We start from the raw sequence: 19,959 nt of genomic DNA, 5'->3' as shown, positions 1-19,959 counted from the left end.
ATTACACTGCTTGTGCTGCACTGAGCATGTGCGAAATCTGCAAGGATGAGATCCAGGAAGAAATACAGTCTGGCTTCAGATGCCCACACTTAAGATGGCCACGGCCTGTTGTAAGTTTATAAAATAACAAACTACTGCTATAAACTAACAAAACAGACCTTAGTTTACAGACTAACTTTACTAGAATACATTAAGCTTGTGTATTATAGGGGTATTTTTATTTAAAAAGTATAATTTCGGCCGGAACACCACTTTAAGTGGTTAATAAACATTGCTAGCTGCTTTTTTTTTTTATAGCTCCAATTACCAGACTTCTTTAACACTTTAGCTGTCAACAGGGGAGACCCACTGACAGCTCAAAGAACTGAGCCTGAAAGTATCGGTTTCAGGTATCGATGCATTTGCATGAGTGCCGATACTTGTGCAAATATTCGGTATCAGCACCAATACCGATACTAGTATCAGTGCAACCCTAGTCATAATATACAAATACAACTGAACCTGCTTCTGACTAACACTATTTTCACAACATCTGTTCATATATTGATCATTCTGCATAATCTGTTGAAACAACCACTTGTAGTCTCCACCAGAGGTCCATGTGATGGTGTGACAACAAAGGGGCACAACTGGGAGACAGGGACAGTGTTGTCACCCTAAAACAAGAAGGGCCTTAATAAGCACTTTCCTGGCAGGATCACCAGAGTTTTTCCTAATGAAAGATGAAGATTGAAATATATTGAAAATTACTTTGGAAATAATGATAAAATGTTAAAACTTAAAGTGGTTTTTGTACATAGTTTTGCATGTGTGGTTACGTACTGCAACTGGTCACAAAAGTCTGAAGGGGTCCTTAATATTCTGTTCAGTTAGTCCTGCGATCCAAGAAGCAGAGCTGGGGTGAAATGTAGAGGCACTAGGATAACAGGCTGTGTCCTCAATCATTTTTGCAAGATCGCCCCTTTAAAGCTAGTCAGGCAAGAAACTTCACTACCAGCGGTCCTACATTGTACCTGAGGCTGTTGAAGACCCACCCACAACCTAGGAGTGTTGGAGACCAGAGGAGAGTGCCTGCTGCCCAGAAGGCAGTGGATAAGGTAAGGAGTCGGCTAGGTGAAACCTCAGACTAAGCGAGCATCTAAGAGCTGGTTCACACTAGGACGACTTGTCAGGCGACTAAGTCCCCATGACAAGTCGTCCTAGTGTGAACGGCTCTAAAGATAAGTTTAAGACATGGTATATTTTTACATAGTTACATTGGTCCAGCTTGTATATACCATACCTGGCCAATGCCCCTGGAAGCTGAAAATTACTGTAGTCTACTTTAGTGATTTCCAGCTTTTAGGAGCATCGGCCAGTTACGATACATACCGTAAATTGATACTATGGTCAAAGCTGGACCAATACAACTGTAAAAATATACCATGTCTGGAATTCATCTTTAAATTCTCATTTAATCTAGGGGAGGTTTCACATCGGCTGCTTAGCGTCTGAAAGCTCGCTCCTGTGATGATGGGGGTTAACAGTAACAGCTGGGAGTGTCTTAGCAACGAACATCCTAGCAACGAGGCAGGAAGCCATCTCTGAGATTTTTTCAATCAGGCCTCAGGTGGTACATAAACGGCCTATAGGAAGAGCATTATTAAACTTTAGTCAAAGCTGCACAGTTTTTTTTTTTTCTAGACACCCCTTACCTGCATGAGCAGTTTTTTGGTAAAGGTGAACTATTCCTTTAAGGTAACACAACTTTATAATATTGAAAGAAAAGCGCTGCTGTAGGCTTCTTTCTCATATACAAGTTAATTATATAATTTCCGGCTAAGTCTCACTTTACGCACATTACATTTCAGAAATGGTTAGCCAACGGTAATATTTAGCTTTCCCCGAGTCAGCACTAAATGCATTAAGCATAATATGTTCGATATAGATCTGCCAGCCAAAGATATTTTTACCAGATGATAACTGCGCAAGTTGTAATGCAAGCTGGGAAAATGACTGCGCTCCTTATTACAATCAATTCTGTCTGTTGTATCAGATTAAATAGGCCCATTATCTGTCCGTGGACTTCTCATTTCCCCAATGCCTAGAACCTGCTCTAGCTTTAAAGGCGGCTGGTGTGGATTCTCACTGACAGCACTGTCAGATGTAACGCTCGCTCAAATGTTTTTTACACAGCGAGAAAAATGAAAGCCCAACTTCAGGCTTAGTTCTCCCCGGCAGCACTACGTTTGGATTTTTTTAAAATATACTTACCTTTATTCTGAAGTCTTAAGATGTGATGCACTCAGTCCTTTTTCCTTTTTTCAGTTTTCTCCCAGCAGTGGTGGTTCTTTCAGATGATGTGATGACACTGCTCTCTGCATCAATATACTATGAATGAAAGGTGCTGCTAAGGCTCCCCTTCAGGGGGTGGGCCCATGACACCCTGCATTCAAAGTTACATCGAGCTGAATGATGCTGGGTGTCAAGCAAGCTGCAAGACTGAGGACATCTTGTGGTGAAAGAGAGGTACTGCTGGAGACAGCTGCAGACTGAAAATAATTAGAGTTCCTTTTTATTTTTTAATTGCTGGGACCCATATAAAGAGAAAGAAAACAAATGGGAAGTGAGAGAAAATCCCTGCAAATAAAGGGAATCCCTTGGGGCCCTCCAGAACTAGTGTCCCCATTGCCAGATTCCCCCTCTATTACTTTTCTGGGAACAACTCAAAATATGGGATTTACTTTCACTTTCAATGATAATGGTAAACAAGACAAATAAAGAAGGTGAATCTCCATAATAGGGCACAGACAGCAATAAAAACTGACAGGGGTTCTAATCCCTCTCCCCTCTATCCAAAGCTTAAAAAAAAACTTTGCCTTTAGTTATAAGAAATAACACTAAACTGTTGATCCAGGGAATATTCGTAGTTACATACAGTGAATGCGGAAAGTATTCACAGCGCTTCACTTTTTCCACATTTTGTTATGTTATAGCCTTATTCCAAGATGGAATAAATTAATTAATTTCCCCAAAATTCTACAAACAATACCCCATACTGACAACGTGAAAGAAGTTTGTTTGAAATCTTTGCAAATTTAGTAAAAATAAAAAAATAAAATAAAAAAAATCACATGTACATAAGTATTCACAGCCTTTGCCATGACACTCAAAACTGAGCTCAGATGCATCCTGTTTCCACTGATCGTCCTTGAGATGTTTCTACAACTTGATTGGAGTCCACCTGTGGTAAATTCAGTTGATTGGACATGATTTGGAAAGGCACACACCTGTCTATACAAGGTCCCACAGTTAACAGTGCATGTCAGAGCACAAACCAAGCCATGAAGTCAAAGGAATTGTCTGTAGACAATTGTCTGTGGAGAGAGGAGAACCTTCCAGAAAAACAGCCATCTCTGCAGCACTACACCAATCAGGCCTGTATGGTGGAGTGGCCGGACGGAAGCTACTCCTCTGTAAAATGCACATGACAGTCCACCTGGAGTTTGCCAAAAGGCACCTGAAGGAATCTCAGACCGTGAGAAACAAATTCTCTGGTCTGATGAAACACAGACTGAACTCTTTAGCCTGAATGGCAAGTGTATTGTCTGGAGGAAACTAGGCATGGCTAATCACCTGGCCAATACATCCCTACAGTGAAGCATGTTGGTGGCAGCATCATGCTGTGAGGATGTTTTTCAGTGGCAGGAACTGGGAGACTAGTCCGGATTGAGGGAAAGATGAATGGGACATCCTTAATGAAAATCTGGTCCAGAGCGCTCTGGACCCCAGACTGGGGTGAAGTTTCATCTTCCAACAGGACAACAACCCTAAGCACACAGCCAAGATAACAAAGGAGTAGCTATGGGACAACTCTGTCAATGTCGTTGAGTGGCCCAGCCAGAGCACAGACTTGAACCCGTTTGAACATCTCTGGAGAGATCTGAAAATGGCTGTGCACTGACGCTCCCCATCTAACCTGATGGAGCTTGAGGGGTACTGCATAGAATAATGGGAGAAATTGCCAAAAAGTAGGTGTGCCAAGCTTGTAGCATCATACTCAAAAAAACTTGAGGCTGTAAATGGTGCTGAAGGTGCCTCAACAAAATATTGAGCAAAGGTTGTGAATACTTATGTACATGGGATTTTTTTTTTGCTTTCTATTTTTAATAAATTTGATTTCAAACAAACTTCTTTCATGTTGTCATTATGGGGTATTGTTTGTAGAATTTTAAGGGAAAAAATACATTTAATCCATTTTGGAATAAGGCTGTAACGTAACAAAATGTGGAAAAAGTGAAGTGCTGTGAATAGTCTGGTTGAAATAAAGTCTATTTAGTTCAAGCCTTTCTAAACCAAAATAAAAAAAATTCCCTGTTGGAGAAAATTAAATCACGCTATATATATGATTTTTTTCCCCTTCTTCTGGATCAAGTTCAGGTTTAAGGTTTTGTGGACGTAGGTGTTTAATTAATTAGTGTCTATTGTGGAACTTGATGAACACGCGTCTTTTTCCAATCCTACGTAACTGTTTCTGACAGACTCTCCTACCTAGCATTTGTAATGCCCTGTACACACGGTCGGATTTTCCGATGGAAAATGTGTAATAGGACCTTGTTGTCGGAAATTCCGACCGTGTGTAGGCTCCATCACACATTTTCCATTGGATTTTCAGACACACAAAGTTTGAGAGCAGGATATGAAATTTTCCGACAACAAAATCCTTTGTCGGAAATTCCGATTGTGTGTACACAAATCCGACGGACAAAGTGCCACGCATGCGCAGAATAAATAAAGAGATGAAAGCTATTGGCCACTGCCCCGTTTATAGTCCCGACGTACGTGTTTTACATCACCGCGTTCAGAACGATCGGATTTTCCGACAACTTTGTGTGACTGTGTGTATGCAAGACAAGTTTGAGCCAACATCCGTCGGAAAAAATCCTAGGATTTTGTTGTCGGAATGTCCAAACAAAGTCCGACAAAGTGCGTACGGGGCATTACTCTTAGCAATTACACTGATATGACTTGTCTCAGTATTTACAGAACAGAAGCAGGTACAGCAATCGAAAATACATTTTTGCAATTTTACAACCAACTCCAGAATGGATTCATTTTATTCCACAAAAGTGAAGTTTACACCCTTAAAAAAAAGGAGCTAGAGCTACTGCCACTAGAGGGCACCAAAAATCAAGACATGGTATTAAGCACGCACAGCATTTTGGCACTGCAGTTATAAAGTAAAAAAAAAAAATACACTTTTTTTGCCAGACCTTATCAGATAATATAAGCTATGCTGTGATAAATGCCAGCCGACTTCAGAATGACTGACAGCGGCAGACAGGCCATTAAAGCTAATCAGCCTGGCGCTGGGAGATGTAAGCAGTTCGAGTGGAAGGTACATAGGCAGAGATTCGATCTCTCGGGTGCTAGCAGCTAATAACAAAATAATAATGATTATTATCTATGATTTCATGCATAAAGGGTTGCAAAAGTCTCTTCTATTGCCCAACAATGGCGAGGACTGTGAGCGAGAAGACTGTGGCTGCTATAGAGGCTCAGAATTTAAATGAAGTTTCCCTGTTGCTATAAAGCAGAGCTGGCTGCAGGTATAGAAGGTATGAACAGAACTGAGGAGGACCATGGGGCACCAAGCTTATCCTCATTCATTAAAGCTGAACGCCAGGAAAAGACACTGCAAGGGTTAACTGCTCATTTAGTCTAGGGGAGGTAAAAGCGATTTTACCTACCCAACCCTCCCTGGGAGATGGCGCTCCATCATGCTCTCGCAGTGGACTGTTTTTCTGCATCATGTCCAGTTCAGGGCTATGGACTTTGCATTGGCCTTGTTGATGTCAGCACCTTAGCCTGCTGCACAGGGGTGAAGAAGTTGGATGGATCAGTCTAGCAGCATAGTGGAGCCTTTAGGAGGAGGATCAGGTAAGTAAATCTACTTTTCCATTCCCCCTAGTCCTAACTGAGCAGTTCTCCCTTGCAGTGGGTCTGTGCCCACACTACACGGGTTCGGTTCATTTTTAGGCTTTGTGAAGTTTGGGTTTAAAAAGAACTGCAACCCTGAAGAAGTGTACCTCTGGACCCCCTCTGCAAAGTAGGGGGTGTTGTAAAGTCCTAGCCATCTCTACACAACTCCTCCAACTCCAATGAGAATAGGCCTCATGCTGGCTATGGAACCTTGAAGCTATATGCTGCTCCTCTGCTGATGATATTACCACCCCAGAGCCAGCACATTAAAAATTGCTGAATTTGTATGAAGCTTAGTGGGACTTTAAAGGGACCCTCAAAAGAAAGAAGGAATGCTTTGCCTTCAAATGCAAAGCACACTGGATGTTGAATGCTGCAAAGGTGTAAAGATGACAGATTCTCTTTAAAGTTCACCTAGCATCAGATTTTTTTTCATGCTAATTGCAGTACGCTATGTAATGTGTACGTGTAATACTTCCAGTTATGTATTACCTCTCACAAAGATCACAGTTCCCCTTCTAACAATGCCTCCATCTGCTTTTGTCTACAGAAAGATGGCATCTACTTCCTAAACAGAGATGGCTCAGAGATGACACAGTCATGTACATTCTGGAGCCTTTGCGATTCTTGGCTGTGTTCACCAATGTCTGACACAGATCAGCAATTGCTGCAGCTTCTCACCTAATGACTTGCTGCAATGTTAAGCCGGCCACACATGGATCAAAATTTGGCCAGTTCAGCAGGGTTTGGACGAGATTTAATCCATGTATGGGCAGGCTGATTGTACTCCAATCAATCCATCAATTTGAGTTGGGTACAACCAGCTGGTTGGATTTTTTTACATACATTTACTGCAGGCAGCTATAGCTCCCAAAGCATCCCACTGCTGGTAGAACACAATAGCGCTGCCGGAGGCATTTAAGCAAGTCAAGCAATTTTCTTTCCTTCTACCCATGGTGAAAGGAAAGAAAATCGAGTCATTTATGGGCCGCTTTACAGTGTTGCAACCTAAATACTAGGAGAGAGAAGACTGAGCATATGCTTTTCCTGCCTGCAGCAGACTAACAATATCATTGCAGCCTAGACAAAGTCACCTGAATTGAGCTCAAGGATGGCTTATAAATGGTAAAGCTTTTTTTGTAATGCTTATACTTTGAGTATTGCAACTTGTCAGGAATTTACTCATGCAGACATGTAAAGTTACTGAAAATAGAATTACAAGTACATAGCTAAATGAGGAGATGAAATACATATATGATGTTTAATTCTCCTAGACTAGCCTTGTGACCATTCTGCAGCCCTGCATAGACAAAAACATAACTCCGATTTCTACACAAATTGGTAACATAAAACTTTTCAGTATACGCATGCAGAATAAGGAAGGGCATGCGTTAATCCATTGTAGGTTGAATGAAAAAAAGATGACCTGATTCTCCCACTAAGTTATTGTATTCTGACAGTGGAAAGACTTCAGAATACAATGATTAGTGCCACCTGCACTGATCAACTGGGAAAAACCCAACAGGGTGGTTGTACAAAAATCAATCAGTAGGCCAACTTCTATACAACCAGCCTGCCAATAAATGGATCAAAATTGGGCCGGTCGCTGCTGAACTCGAATTTCAATCCATGTAAAGCAAGCTAAGAAGGGAAACTATAATGTATAGAGTACATAAAGGATGTCCCCTGAACTGTCACCCAAACTGTCATTCTGATATATTCTCAGTGTACTATTTAAAGTTGCACTGAAGAAACGGCAAGCAGTAAGATTTGTATTGCAGAAGAAACATGCACTGTCTTTCCAGCAATAATATGCCCTTACGTGCCTGCTCACTGTCTTCTCCAGTGCTGTAAAATGAGCTGTGCATGCAGCTTACAGTGCCAGGCAGGACTCTCTTTTCCAGGATGACATCATCATCCCTTGATGGCCATTGAAGAGACCTGAAAACCAGCACTCAGAGGAAAATGCTGGTGTCAGCAAGGGACTGTTGGGCAGGTAAGTATTCACCCTTTAGCTCCACTTTAAGTCTTTGCAAGTTCAAAACATTTGAATTTCCCTCTTGATCCAGTACATCTTTACATTACTGGATGTTATTCAGCAGTACTGTGGAGCCCGCTTGATGTCCTCACTGAAATAATATCAATTATATAGGAAACATTTAATTTTAATTTCATTTGTGTTGGGATGGGAAGATCACTGTTCTGCTGTTTCCCCTCCCTGAGCTTTCTAAGTTTCTTATGCAGCAGAGAACAGAGAGTATGTGATCACTTATAAAAAAAAAAGGTGTTTATAAAGTTTTTTTTACATACAGTATATACACACAAATATTTGGACTTTCATTTCTATTTTAAATTGAATGGGTTGTTTTACAAGTTGAGGGTTTACATCGACTTTAACATACTTAGAAGGTGAGACCGTCATCTTGGACACACTCAATTGAGCCAAATAACCTTTGAGTAATAAAGTTGTTAGCAATCATATATTTGTGAAGGAATTTGTCTCTTACCGTTTAATCATGTTACGAGTGAACCATATGGATGGGAAAGAGTCTTTCAACCTAGACTTGTAGTTTCGATTGAGGTCTCGACCAGTAAGGGAGCAACGGTAGTTGCCTACAATCACTCCATCTGGATTTAACATGGGCACCACTTTAAAGACAAAGGTGTCCCTTAGCAGCTGAGCATCAATTTGGGAGCTTAGGATATAGTCTAGGAATCCTTTCATCACCCAGGAACTGTTGGTCTCACCTGGGTGAACTCTGGCTGTTAAAATCACAGCCTTTTTCTTTTTGCATCCCTTGGCAGCTGGGGAAGGGCTGGTGATAGTTAACACATAGACAATATTCCCGGCCAACGAATGACACAAGACCCGCATCTTGCAGTACTTAGAGCGTTCTGGGTCACTGGCAATCCCAGCCAAGTAATCCTGAAGGTTGGAATAGGTGTATGGGTAACAATGGGCAAAATAACAAACATCTCTACTGTGTGGGAACCTGAAGGTCCAGGACAAGGAGTAATAGGATTGTCCACCCTGACCATAGTTGTTCTTGTAGTACTTGATCTCATCCCCGATTCTCTGCCATCCTATCTGTCTTGTAGTTGCCTCTTTTTCAGAATACATAAGAGGTCTCATGCCATGGTTGTAGAGGCTGGTTGGTTTCATGAAGTTGATGATAGTAAAGCGGTACAGAATGCCAGCTCTCATGTTTGTCACTCGGAAATAATACCACTGGGTGTGCCGGTCCGTGTAGAGGTCAGTACGAAGGGTCAGCTCATACTCATGTTTACCCCTTTAAGAAAACACAAACAAAAAGTACAGACAATTTTAAGGGTCAGTGAATGTGTCTTTTACCAAACATTTACTAGTGGTGAATCAATTTCTGTAATTTAAAACACATGCACCTAGAAGATTCATGTGCAGTGAATGTTTGGTGTACATCAGATTCACTGTTTTAAAATTATGTAAAAGATTTTAAAAGATACCCGATCTCCTTCTGAATGTTAGCTGTCACTGTTTATCCAGTTGCTGCCAGACCTCATACACAGAGAAAAGTGCAAAAATGGAGCTAAAACCATAAGAGTATTTTTATTAGTATTACTATCAAGTATTGGTGTAAGTAATCTGGCTCCTGGGCAGGCGACTTTTACACCCCAGAGGACCTCCACAATCTCCTTAGCTTGTAGTATAATGTATTCTAAACGTAAAAAGTCAGGGGGACAATCTAAAAAGTAGTCAACGTGTCTCAGGGGTCCAAAAATGACCAAATCACATCTAGAACTGATGGTGTATGGTGCAAATATGGTCTAATAATATGAAGCCATTTATTCCATACAGCAAACAACTGTTCAAGGCTTTTTGGCCATCATCAGTGCAGTGTATGGAAAGGGGCGGAAACAAATGATTTGCATGACAAAACAGTGTATACCCAGAGAGCAAAGGATTGGCGTTTTAAGGTGCGGAAAAATCAATCAAAATCAAATTTACAAAAAATATAGAAATTTTATTACAAAAATAATATAAAACAATTTATAAAATTCGGGCCATATCAACCCAATGGTCAAGGTACAAAAGTGTGATTGCCTCTACAAGTTTCACCACAAACGTGGCTTCTTCTGGAGTTTTTGTAGGACCTTGTTATTTAAGATTTACCACCTTTCAAAGTGATCTTGGTTCCAATTGATCCCCTAGACCCATCAAGGAGTTTAATGGGGAGCGTCTTTGCCAAAAAAGTGGAGAGAGGGCAATTGCCCTATGGTAGCACCTAATATTTTAAGAGGTTTAGCAAATCAGTCGATCAATATTTAAATCCTTTTCAGAATGCATACTTCCTCTGGTGCCAGCAATTGTTCAGGGTAATTATGCCATCTGAGCACTTCCCTCTTTCAGTTTACCAATGTTCCTTGGCTCAGTGCCAGTATGACACCTCTTTAACCAGTGAAGATTGAAAAACTTTTTTCAATCTGTCACAAGGGATTAACCCTTTTAGACAGGTTAAGAGCCTCACTGGTGACAGGGTAGATGGTCATGATTTGCATGGCTCTACCCACTATCTTGAAATGAGGAAAAATCCCCTTATTTTTGGGATATGCAAAAGAAGAGGAGACTGGCTGACCTATGTTGAGGGTATGTGCCACATCCGATATTTATGACAGAAAAGAAAAGGGGGTTCCCCTAGGTGGACTTTTTAGGCACTCAATTGCATCATATATAAAAAAACGGAGTATGACAGAGTATACAAAATATCATAGTAGTAAAGAAATTTTATTCATGAAAAAACAACATTAAAAAATTGTAGCGAAACAATGATATCTCTGAACATTGCGTTTATATCACCATACATAAAATATATTTGAAAGAAACCTCCTCACACCCAATGCGTTTCGATATATAGTCTAATCCTTCTTCAGGGGTGCAGAAGTAAGAAGGGTTCATCTATGGTGTAATTTAAAGGTACATGATCAATACATTACTAAAAACATGTAGGATTACAAAAAAATTACATACTTATAGTATTGTAGTTTAACACTTACATGCAATTGGATGGTGAGATAGTTTTACAATGCTTTGTTAACCCATGTTAAAAACTTGCGATTTTAAATAGCACTGAGTAATTGAGCCGGTGGAAAATCTGTCTTGGGGTCAGAAAGTGGGCTTCAAGAAAATCTGAAAGTGTGAACTAAATATTGGTGTCCTCAGGGGGCAGGGGTTCCCCCCCATATTCCACAGCAGCGATACGGCCAAAGGAATATGCTGAGGCAAATGGAATCCCTGGGAGTAGAAAAAATGGAAATGTTTCTATTTTTGGGATATGTGATGAAATGAGACATGTGACTACCATCTGTTTAAAGAAGGCTTTGCGCCGATTCTGTTGTAGGACTTTCCATAGCCTGTACTATATTGTGTTAATGATTTAGGACGGAATGTTCTGATTCTTGCATAACCCCAGTCAGTGGTAATTACCGTAATTCTCTTTAAAATAAAGCAGTTATGAGAGATTCTACAAGCTACTTGGTTTTCTGTATGTCACCCAGCTGCTTCTGATTGGCCCTTGATAGTAGGGTGGGGAAATAGACATAGGAGGAGGACCTCAGCTTATCAGCAGCCAGCTACTTGGCCCACTTTGATTATGAGATCTCTAGAATCCTATAGAGATCAGACCCAGAATCCCAAAAAATACTGTCCACGGGTTAATGTTCTGGATTAGCAAAGGGCAACAGTGGTGGAGGTGGGCATATAATTACAGGCCTAGCTTGTGCAAATGGCATTATCCAGAAGTCCTTTCTTCTCTAACGGAGGCTGATTTGGTCCATTCTGTGCTCATGCCTTTATACTAAAAGTTGAGCTTAGAAGCTTATCCTCATAATATCTTTTTAACTCAAGCACTGATTGAACAAATTCTCATTGTTCTCCCCTATCGTGCAATGTTCTCAGCAGCTCACCTCCAGCAGGCAGTAAACACAATATGGATATCACAAAAGGCGTGAGTTCACACTGACATGCGGGAGTGCTGTCAGCCTCTGGAGTGGAGGGCGTGTGTTATCCTATTATTATGCACAGCTACTAACTGAATTTATGGCAATTTATTCTATAAAAAGCAGACAGCAACTCAACTGGCTTGGGAAAAAAAAATGCTTTCCCGCTGAGAAAATAAAAATGCTAATGTGGATAATAGATTTCTGAAATGGACCTGACTGCATAAGATGTGAGTGTGTGGAATTAACAGCATTCTGAGAGAAGGAAAAAAGTGCCCGTGACTGGCTCATCACCCTTATGTATTCATGCCGGACAGAGGCTCTGCGGTTACCGATCACTCTGCGCACCAGGGAGTCCATATATTTATACCAAAGGAATAACAGTACCTTATTTTGCCTGCAGAAACTTATCAGAGAGCTGTCTGTGCAGGTTCTCACGTTCAACTGGACTTGTTCTGTAATAATGAAGACGTTTGGTAGCTTATCCAAGACATGTCTTCAGTTCCAATGAGTGTCAGGAAGCTACTCCTGCATTTATATCCACACAGGTAGCACAAACGCCTTAATCCAGTCATCCAAGGTTAAAACTGCACAATATGTAGAAAACAGATGGTGTTGAAGGCCCTTTCCCCTGTTCAGGGATAGTTGTACTAATTTGATGTAGATGACCTCTTTCTCGACTCTTGTGAACTATTTGTTCTCTATCCAATATATGGACAAAGAAAACAGGCCCTCTACATCAATCTAGTGTAAGCATTCCCCAACAAAGGTGGGGGCCTTTGACACCATCAGCTTCCCCATACAATGCTGTTTTAACATCTTTACCCCAATTCACACCTTCAGAATTGAAGGATTCACACTTATGTGGGATGGAATCATGCAACTATCACAGGGTGGTTCCACAGTTATCACAACTCCCATTCTGTACTTGGACAATCAACATCTGCCTCGACACATTCCTTGGTAATTGGATTAGGTGTCAATGCTACCTATAAATGCTGCTTTATTAGAAATGAAGAAGTGACTTGGAGAAGCCATGAAACTTCTTCAATAGAACCCTCAGTCATGTGAGTCAAATGTTTGACACCTGTGCAGAGTTCCTGGCACCAAGAATGAAATGATGAAAATAGAACACAGTTGTTCCACAATTTTTATACCTCCCATGCTCTTCTTAGGCAATCAACATCTGCCTTATGCCTAGTACACAAAGGCCGAATGTCGGGAAACATCGGCCGGTTCAATAAAAAACGGCCAATATTCAGTCTGTGTGTGTGTACGCTAGCCGGTCCGACAGAAGCCGGCCCTTTGGCCAGCTTCTGTCGGATGAGCATGCTGGGAAATCAGCAGTCGACCGGCTCACAATCAGCACTCTCAGCTAATGGCTGACTGTAGTGTTCTGGCAGGGGGGGTCAGAACAAAACAGCTCAGCAGGGGAGATTGCTGTACAAACGTCGGACTGTTAGTACACCGGCTCCAATCGGAGATTTCAGTTCTTTTTTCGTTCAACCCACTGGGTTGGACGGAAAAAAAAAACTATTACTGTGTACCAGGCTTTACTATGCTTCTTGGTAATTAAATTAGGTGCTCGGGTAGGTTTCAGACACTCATTAGAATGGAAGAAGTGGCTTGAAGAAGAAACATTTTCAGCATTACAGAAACAGTACAGCTGAGTGCGACTAACTAACTTTCTGGCTAAGCCAGTAGTAATCAATCATATGATTAACCACTAGGGGGAGCAACTGCACAATGAATGGTCAGAGTCAAACAGCTCTACTGTGCTTTTAGTTAAACAGAATTACAGTTTTAAAGTGTATATAAACCCTAACAATGGATTTCACGTTTTTGGACTCTTTTGGACTGGTAAATATACCATTGAATATTATTTTTATATCTGCTTGATAAGCTGAAAAAAATTCCCTTTTGAACCTGCCAGAAATCTTGTGAGATGGAAACGACTTGTGCTAACTGTTATCAGCTACAATGTTCTTACCTGTCTCTGAGACCTACAGAGCCATGCCACCTATGTTATCGACACCATGAGAAGGGTGGGATTCCATAGTTCTATCTCACTTCTGTTGTCCAGCTTCAGAAGGGTGAGTGAGCATTTTGTATCCCTTGAACAGGAAGTGTGTTACTAGCAGGATCACCAGGTGAACGTAAAGGTAAAAAGAAAACTAAAGAAGACACCACATCTAAAGACTTGTAAGTTTCAATATATTCCAATTGAGTTTAGCTACACTATAATTGTAACCTATATCCAAAAATACGTGCTAAAATACAACCAAACCCAATCACCAGGAAGCACTGGGTAGTGCTGCTGGATGGAATGGAGGAAGGTGCAGCGAGGGAGAGCAAGCAAGGTGAGTATAAAGGGGTCAGGAGGCCACGTTGGAGAGACACAGTCACTTTGTCCAGCATGGCCAGGATGACCAGGTCTCTTTAAATGGAGTCATTTTGAATCCAGTAAAATTAAACTATATATCCTACTATCGGCTTTGTGGAGACATACCATACCAGAGCTAAATCAACAATCAAGCAGAATGCACTTACACCTGGACCGCTTTCAGCAGATTGCCACTCTCAAATCTAGACTCAAACACCAGCTCAGAGTCCGAATTATCACAGCCGCATGGAGACACCGGCTTCAGGGGACTGCGATTCCCACCTACCCGGGAGCACACGAAACATGGCTCCTTCCATCCTGCCAAGAAAACAGAGAAGCCGGTGAATTATATAAATGTTACAAACATGAGAGGGGAAACTAGAGGGGAGAGAAAAGCAAAAAGAAAACGGTGACAGGCAAAGATCATTCAAATACTCGTAGCTGGATAACAGAACACAATACTTAATAAATACTACTGAAGGAACTGATTTCCCTGGCCTGCCTAAGAAGGATCAATTCTGCCAGAAAGATCTCTGTGCACGTCATAACATTAATAACTGCTACACAAGGCATTTTAAATGTAAAGCACTTTAAAGTGTATGTCCAGCTAAATTTTTTTTGGCCATTTCGAATTGTTTGGGAAGGATTAGAAATGTTATCAGGGTTTTATTGCTATCCAGAGCTCCATTAGAGAGATTTCCTCTCTCTTAGATCTCATGCACACTTGAATTAAAAAATGCTGCTTTTACAGGCATTTGAACCTCTGAGTTAACCCTTTTGGGTTGATTTACTAAAGGCAAATAGACTGCACTTTGCAAGCAGTTGCCCTCTGCAAGTGCAGTTACTCCAGAGCTTAGTAAACGAGGGGAAGCTCTGCTGACTTCCATCATCCAACCATGTGCAAGCAAAAAATGCTGTTTTTTTTTTCATTTTCCTTGCATGTGATTGGGTATTCTTTGCAATATAAAGCTTTACCTTGCACAGGATTGGATGATGGAAGTCAGCAGAGCTTCTGCTCGTTTACTAAGCTCTGGAGCAAATGCACTTGCAGATTGCAATTGCATTTGCAAAGTGCACGGTGTATTTGATTTTAGTAAATCAACCCCAAAGCTTCACTTTGCAAAAAGTACCTAATCATGTGCAAGAAAAAAAAAAAAACGAAAAAAAAAAAAAACAGCATTTTTGCTTGCACATGATTGAATGATGGAAGTCAACAAAGCTTCTGCTTATTTACTAAGCTCCGGGGAAAATGAGTGCACAGTCTATTTGCCTTTAGTAAATCAGCCTCTATGTGTCCATGCACACTATGGGGGTTATTTACGAAAGGCAAATCCACTTTTCACTGCAAGTGCACTTGGAAGTAAAGTCGCTGTAGATCCGAGGGAGACATGCAAGCAAAATAAAAAATTTTAGCATTTTAGCTAGCACATGATTGGATGAATAAATCAGCAGAGCTTCCCCTCATTTCAGATCTACCCCTTAGATTTAGAGCGACTGCACTTCCAAGTGCACTTTCAAGTGCACTTGCAGTGCAAAGTGGATTTGCCTTTCTTTACGAACCCCCTATGTCCATTTACAGGAGTTTAGAGGCAGGGGAGTTCAGAAGCAGAAAAAACACATCACTTGTGCGTTCAGGAGAGGAGCTTTTGAGCATAAACAAGGCCTGATGCGTTTAAACGCGGGTAAACGTATGTACACATGTCCATAGTTGCCAACAGTCACGATTTTCCCGGGACAATCCCGATTTTGGGACCCTCGTCCCGATTGGAGGTTGTCCCGAATCGGGATTTTCCATAAGGAAAATCGGGAATTTTTTTTTTTGTAGCAGCTGGCTCCAGCAAAATGGCAGCCGGCGCCGCCGCTCGATCTTCCCCCTAGTGACAGTGTTGAGTATTGGAGAGAGGAAGGGGGCTCAATCCGTGTAGCCAATGAAGCGGCTTCTTTAGCTGCATGGCCCCTCCCCTCTCCACTGAAGCAGAAGACAACGGCGCCGCAGTCGCCGTGTCTTGCCGAAAGTTCCCCAGCCCCGTACTGCGCAAGCGCTGCGCATGCGCAGTACAGGTGGTCCATACTTGCCGAGGGGAACTTTCTCGGCAGGCAGAACACCGGCCGCTTCTGCACTGAGCGGGGGGGGGGGTCTGCATTAATAGAGGGGGGGGGCTGTACTGAGGAGGCTGCACTAATTGAGGGGGGGGCTGCACCTAGGGGGATCTGCACTAATAGAGGGGGGGCTGCACTGAGGGGGGGCTGCACTAATAGAGGGGGGCTGCACTAATAGAGGGGGGGGCTGCACTGAGGAAGGGCCGGCACTAATAAAGGGGGGGCTGCACTGAGGGGGGGTCTGCACTAATAGAAGGGAGGGTCTGCACTGATGGAGGGGATCTGCACTGATGGAGGGGGTCTGCACTGATGGAGGGGGTCTGCACTGAGGGGGTCTATACAGACTCTGCCGGGAGCACCTGATACGAGGACAGACTCTGCCGGGGGCACCTGATGCAAGGACAGACTCTGCCGGGGGCACCTGATGCAAGGACAGACTCTGCTGGTGGCAGGCGACGTGGCAGGTGACACGCTCAGGGATCCCACTGATTCGGCATTATGGTGAGTTGAATGATTTAATTTTATATTACAATGTAATAATAGAAATAATGCGCTTCAATCATCCTGACACCATAACAACCATGGTGCCGGGATGATTGAAGCAATAGCACCAGGTGTTTGGAGTATCTTTATCTGCTGATTGTTAAACTTTCTAGAATACACATATTTCTATTGTGTAGGATCTGGGGCTGCTGTCCCGTCATTCCCCTCTCCCCCTTTCCTTCTCCATCCCTCATTCATCTCAGACTCTAACCACACCCTCTTGAGCCATGCCCATTTAAGCCACGCCTGCTTTCACACAAGCCACGCCCATTTTTCGCCACACCTGTAACTTTTTGCTAAGCCACGCCTACAAATGAATGCCCCACCCCCTAATTATTGTATGGCTCCGCCTACAGCCAAAAAAGTGTCCCACATATTTTTTTTGCAATGTTGGCAACTATGCATGTCTAAACGCACAGTAACGCTAGCTGCTTTTAGCACTTGAGCATTTTATTATTTCAATGGCCAGAATAAATGAATATTGTGGCCAATCAATTGAACGCCGATTCCGAAGCGATTGACGCGACTACACGTGCTTGAAAAAATACGACTTAGGAGCTTTTTTGCAGCTGAAAATCTGCAATAATGGTAATAAAAATCCAACAGGGCTTCTAAAGTTTCCCTACTCTATACAAAACTTAAAAAAGAAACAGTTTTGGCTGGACACTTTAAAGGGAAAATCCAGGTTTTCGGGCCATGTGTACTGGAGTCGGTCCAACAGAAGCCGGCCAAATGGCCGTGACCAAAAAAGGTCTGCCGACTGAGCGCTGACCAGAGTCTTCTGGCCGGGGTCCGTCCCCCTGTCAGAACACAATAGCACAGCACGGAAGATCGCTGTACTAACGTTGGATTGTTAGTACAGCGGCTTCTCCTAAGCTGTCAGGTTTTTTTCGTTCAGCCCTGCTGGGTTGAACAAAAGAAAACTATTAGTTTGTACTAGGCTTAAGGTATAAAAATGAAAAGGTTTTAATAAAAATTTAATTAGCTTGATAAAGCCCAATCTCGATCCAGCAATGTGCACAAGACCAGAGGCTCTCTTGTTTCTCTCCATCTTCATTGGCACAGACAAAGCAGACATAGCTCTCTGTTATAAGGGAATTCGAGGGGGGGGGTGCCTGCAGGGGACCCGAAAAGAGGAGGATTGGTGCTGCTCTGTGCAAAACCACTGCACAGAGCAGGTGAACAGAACATGTTAGTAAAAGAAAAAAAAAATGGTTACAATAACTTTAAGTACTGGTTCACACAGGGGCGACCTGTCAGGTGACTAAGGCCCCTTTCACACTGGGGCGGTTTGCGGGCATTATTGCACTAAAAATAGCGCCTGCAAACCGCCCCTAAACAGCCTCCGCTGTTTGTTCAGTGTGAAAGCCCGAGGGCTTTCACACTGAAGCAGTGCGCTGGCAGGAGAAGAAAAAATCTCCTGTCAGCCGCATCTTTGGAGCGGTGAAGGAGCGGTGTATTCACCGCTCCTAAACCGCTCCCGCCCATTGAAATCAATGGGACAGCGCGGCTATACCGCGGTAATACCGCGGCTATAGCCGCACTATACGAGGGGTTTTAACCCTTTTTCGGCCGTCAGCGGGGGGTTAAAACTGCACCGCTAGCGGCCAAATACCGCGGTAAAACAGCGCTAAAAATAGCACTGTTTTACCGCCGACGCCCCCTACCGCCCCAGTGTGAAAGGGGCCTTAGCCTCCTAACAAGTCACACTCCGAGCATTGCAATGGAACCGTTCTAATAGGAGCGACTCAAGAAAAAGGTTCCTGTACTACTTTGAGGCAACTTCAGAGCGGTTTGCATTGACTTCTATACAGAAGTCGTTTGGCAAGCCGCGCTAAACGGGGAGGCTTCGGAGTCGGTTGACTTTGAAGCCGCCCCTGTGTGAACCGGCACTAAAACTTAGCAAATTAATTCATCCACTAATTATTCAACATTCCAAAAACATTTTTTGGAGCTGTTTAAAAACTTTCCTCCTATATGACATGACATGATGATACAAGGGTGCTACAGACAACAATAAAAGAGGCGCTAACACTGTCTAAAACGCAAAACGTTTTACCTGGAGTTCCACCTTAAATGGTACCTCCCTGAAGTTAAAAATTAATTAAACTCTAGTAGAAAGGGGAAGATAAGGACATCGTCTGTTAGAGACATGTGCTGAATTACATTGACATTGTGTTAATGGAATTCTGAGAAAACAGAAAATTGAAACCCTCCAGGAAAATATCCTCTGACAGGAAGGACAGCGATGGGTTAAAAATGGTTGTTGCTGCTTTCAAGAGAAAACAAACTAAGAGAGAAATGGGAAGATTCATTAATATTCTCGTCACATGTTATTTATGTACACAGAGAATCAATAGGATTCACGGAAGCTCAAAATGGCTGACGCTGTCAGGTGACCTGCGTTGTGAAGGTTAGCAGACATTAGGCTTGACAAATGTTAGGCACAGAGGGGTATAGCACACCGCAGGAAAAACACGCATCACCAGCAATGTGGAACGGGCAGCGCGCTGTTAAATGATCAGGGCCGCAGGTTGGGTGCCAGTCAGGATTGCAGCTATTTCTATTTAAAGCTGAACTCCAGGCAAACAACAAACTACACTCATGAAATACATCAAATAGGAGCTGTATTTCCTTCCAAAGGATTTGTATCTCTCTCCATCTAATCCTAAGATTTACACAGTGCATCCCCATCTAGCAGGGCAGAACTGATTTCTCTCTGCTGCACTTCAGTAATATAGGTCTTGGCCCTTCCCCAGTCAGTGACTGGACAGTGAAAGGAGAAGCAGCAGACTGGAGAGCTCTCTTGTCACTTTTCTCTCTCATCATATCAGCATGTCCCTTTTTAGCACATGAACACTGCAGTACAATTGATTAGGCCTTTGTGCTGCTTATCCCTCTGCCAGTCTGAGCTCTGCTGTGTAGGGAATGGAAAGATGCTGATACCATGTCAAATTCAGGTACCAATGCTGGCGGCCTTTAAAAAAATACATTTAATG

At 42.5% G+C, this 19,959-nt stretch overlaps 1 protein-coding gene across 1 annotated transcript in view; it reads right to left on the bottom strand.

Moving 5' to 3' along the window:
* The window catches only part of AGBL3 (AGBL carboxypeptidase 3), a 204,412-nt gene that overhangs the window by 83,380 nt on the left and 101,073 nt on the right, over positions 1-19,959 (bottom strand). Inside the window, exons 6-7 of the mRNA XM_073621778.1 lie at positions 14,485-14,635; positions 8,469-9,251 (exon numbers count right to left, since the gene is read on the bottom strand). Of these exons, the coding sequence (XP_073477879.1) occupies positions 8,469-9,251; positions 14,485-14,635 (934 nt within the window). The remainder of the gene's footprint in view (positions 1-8,468; positions 9,252-14,484; positions 14,636-19,959) is intronic.

Source organism: Aquarana catesbeiana, linkage group LG03 (genome assembly GCF_042186555.1).
Source record: "Aquarana catesbeiana isolate 2022-GZ linkage group LG03, ASM4218655v1, whole genome shotgun sequence".
Lineage (NCBI taxonomy): Eukaryota > Metazoa > Chordata > Amphibia > Anura > Ranidae > Aquarana > Aquarana catesbeiana.
This window is presented reverse-complemented; position numbering and strand designations above follow the sequence as displayed.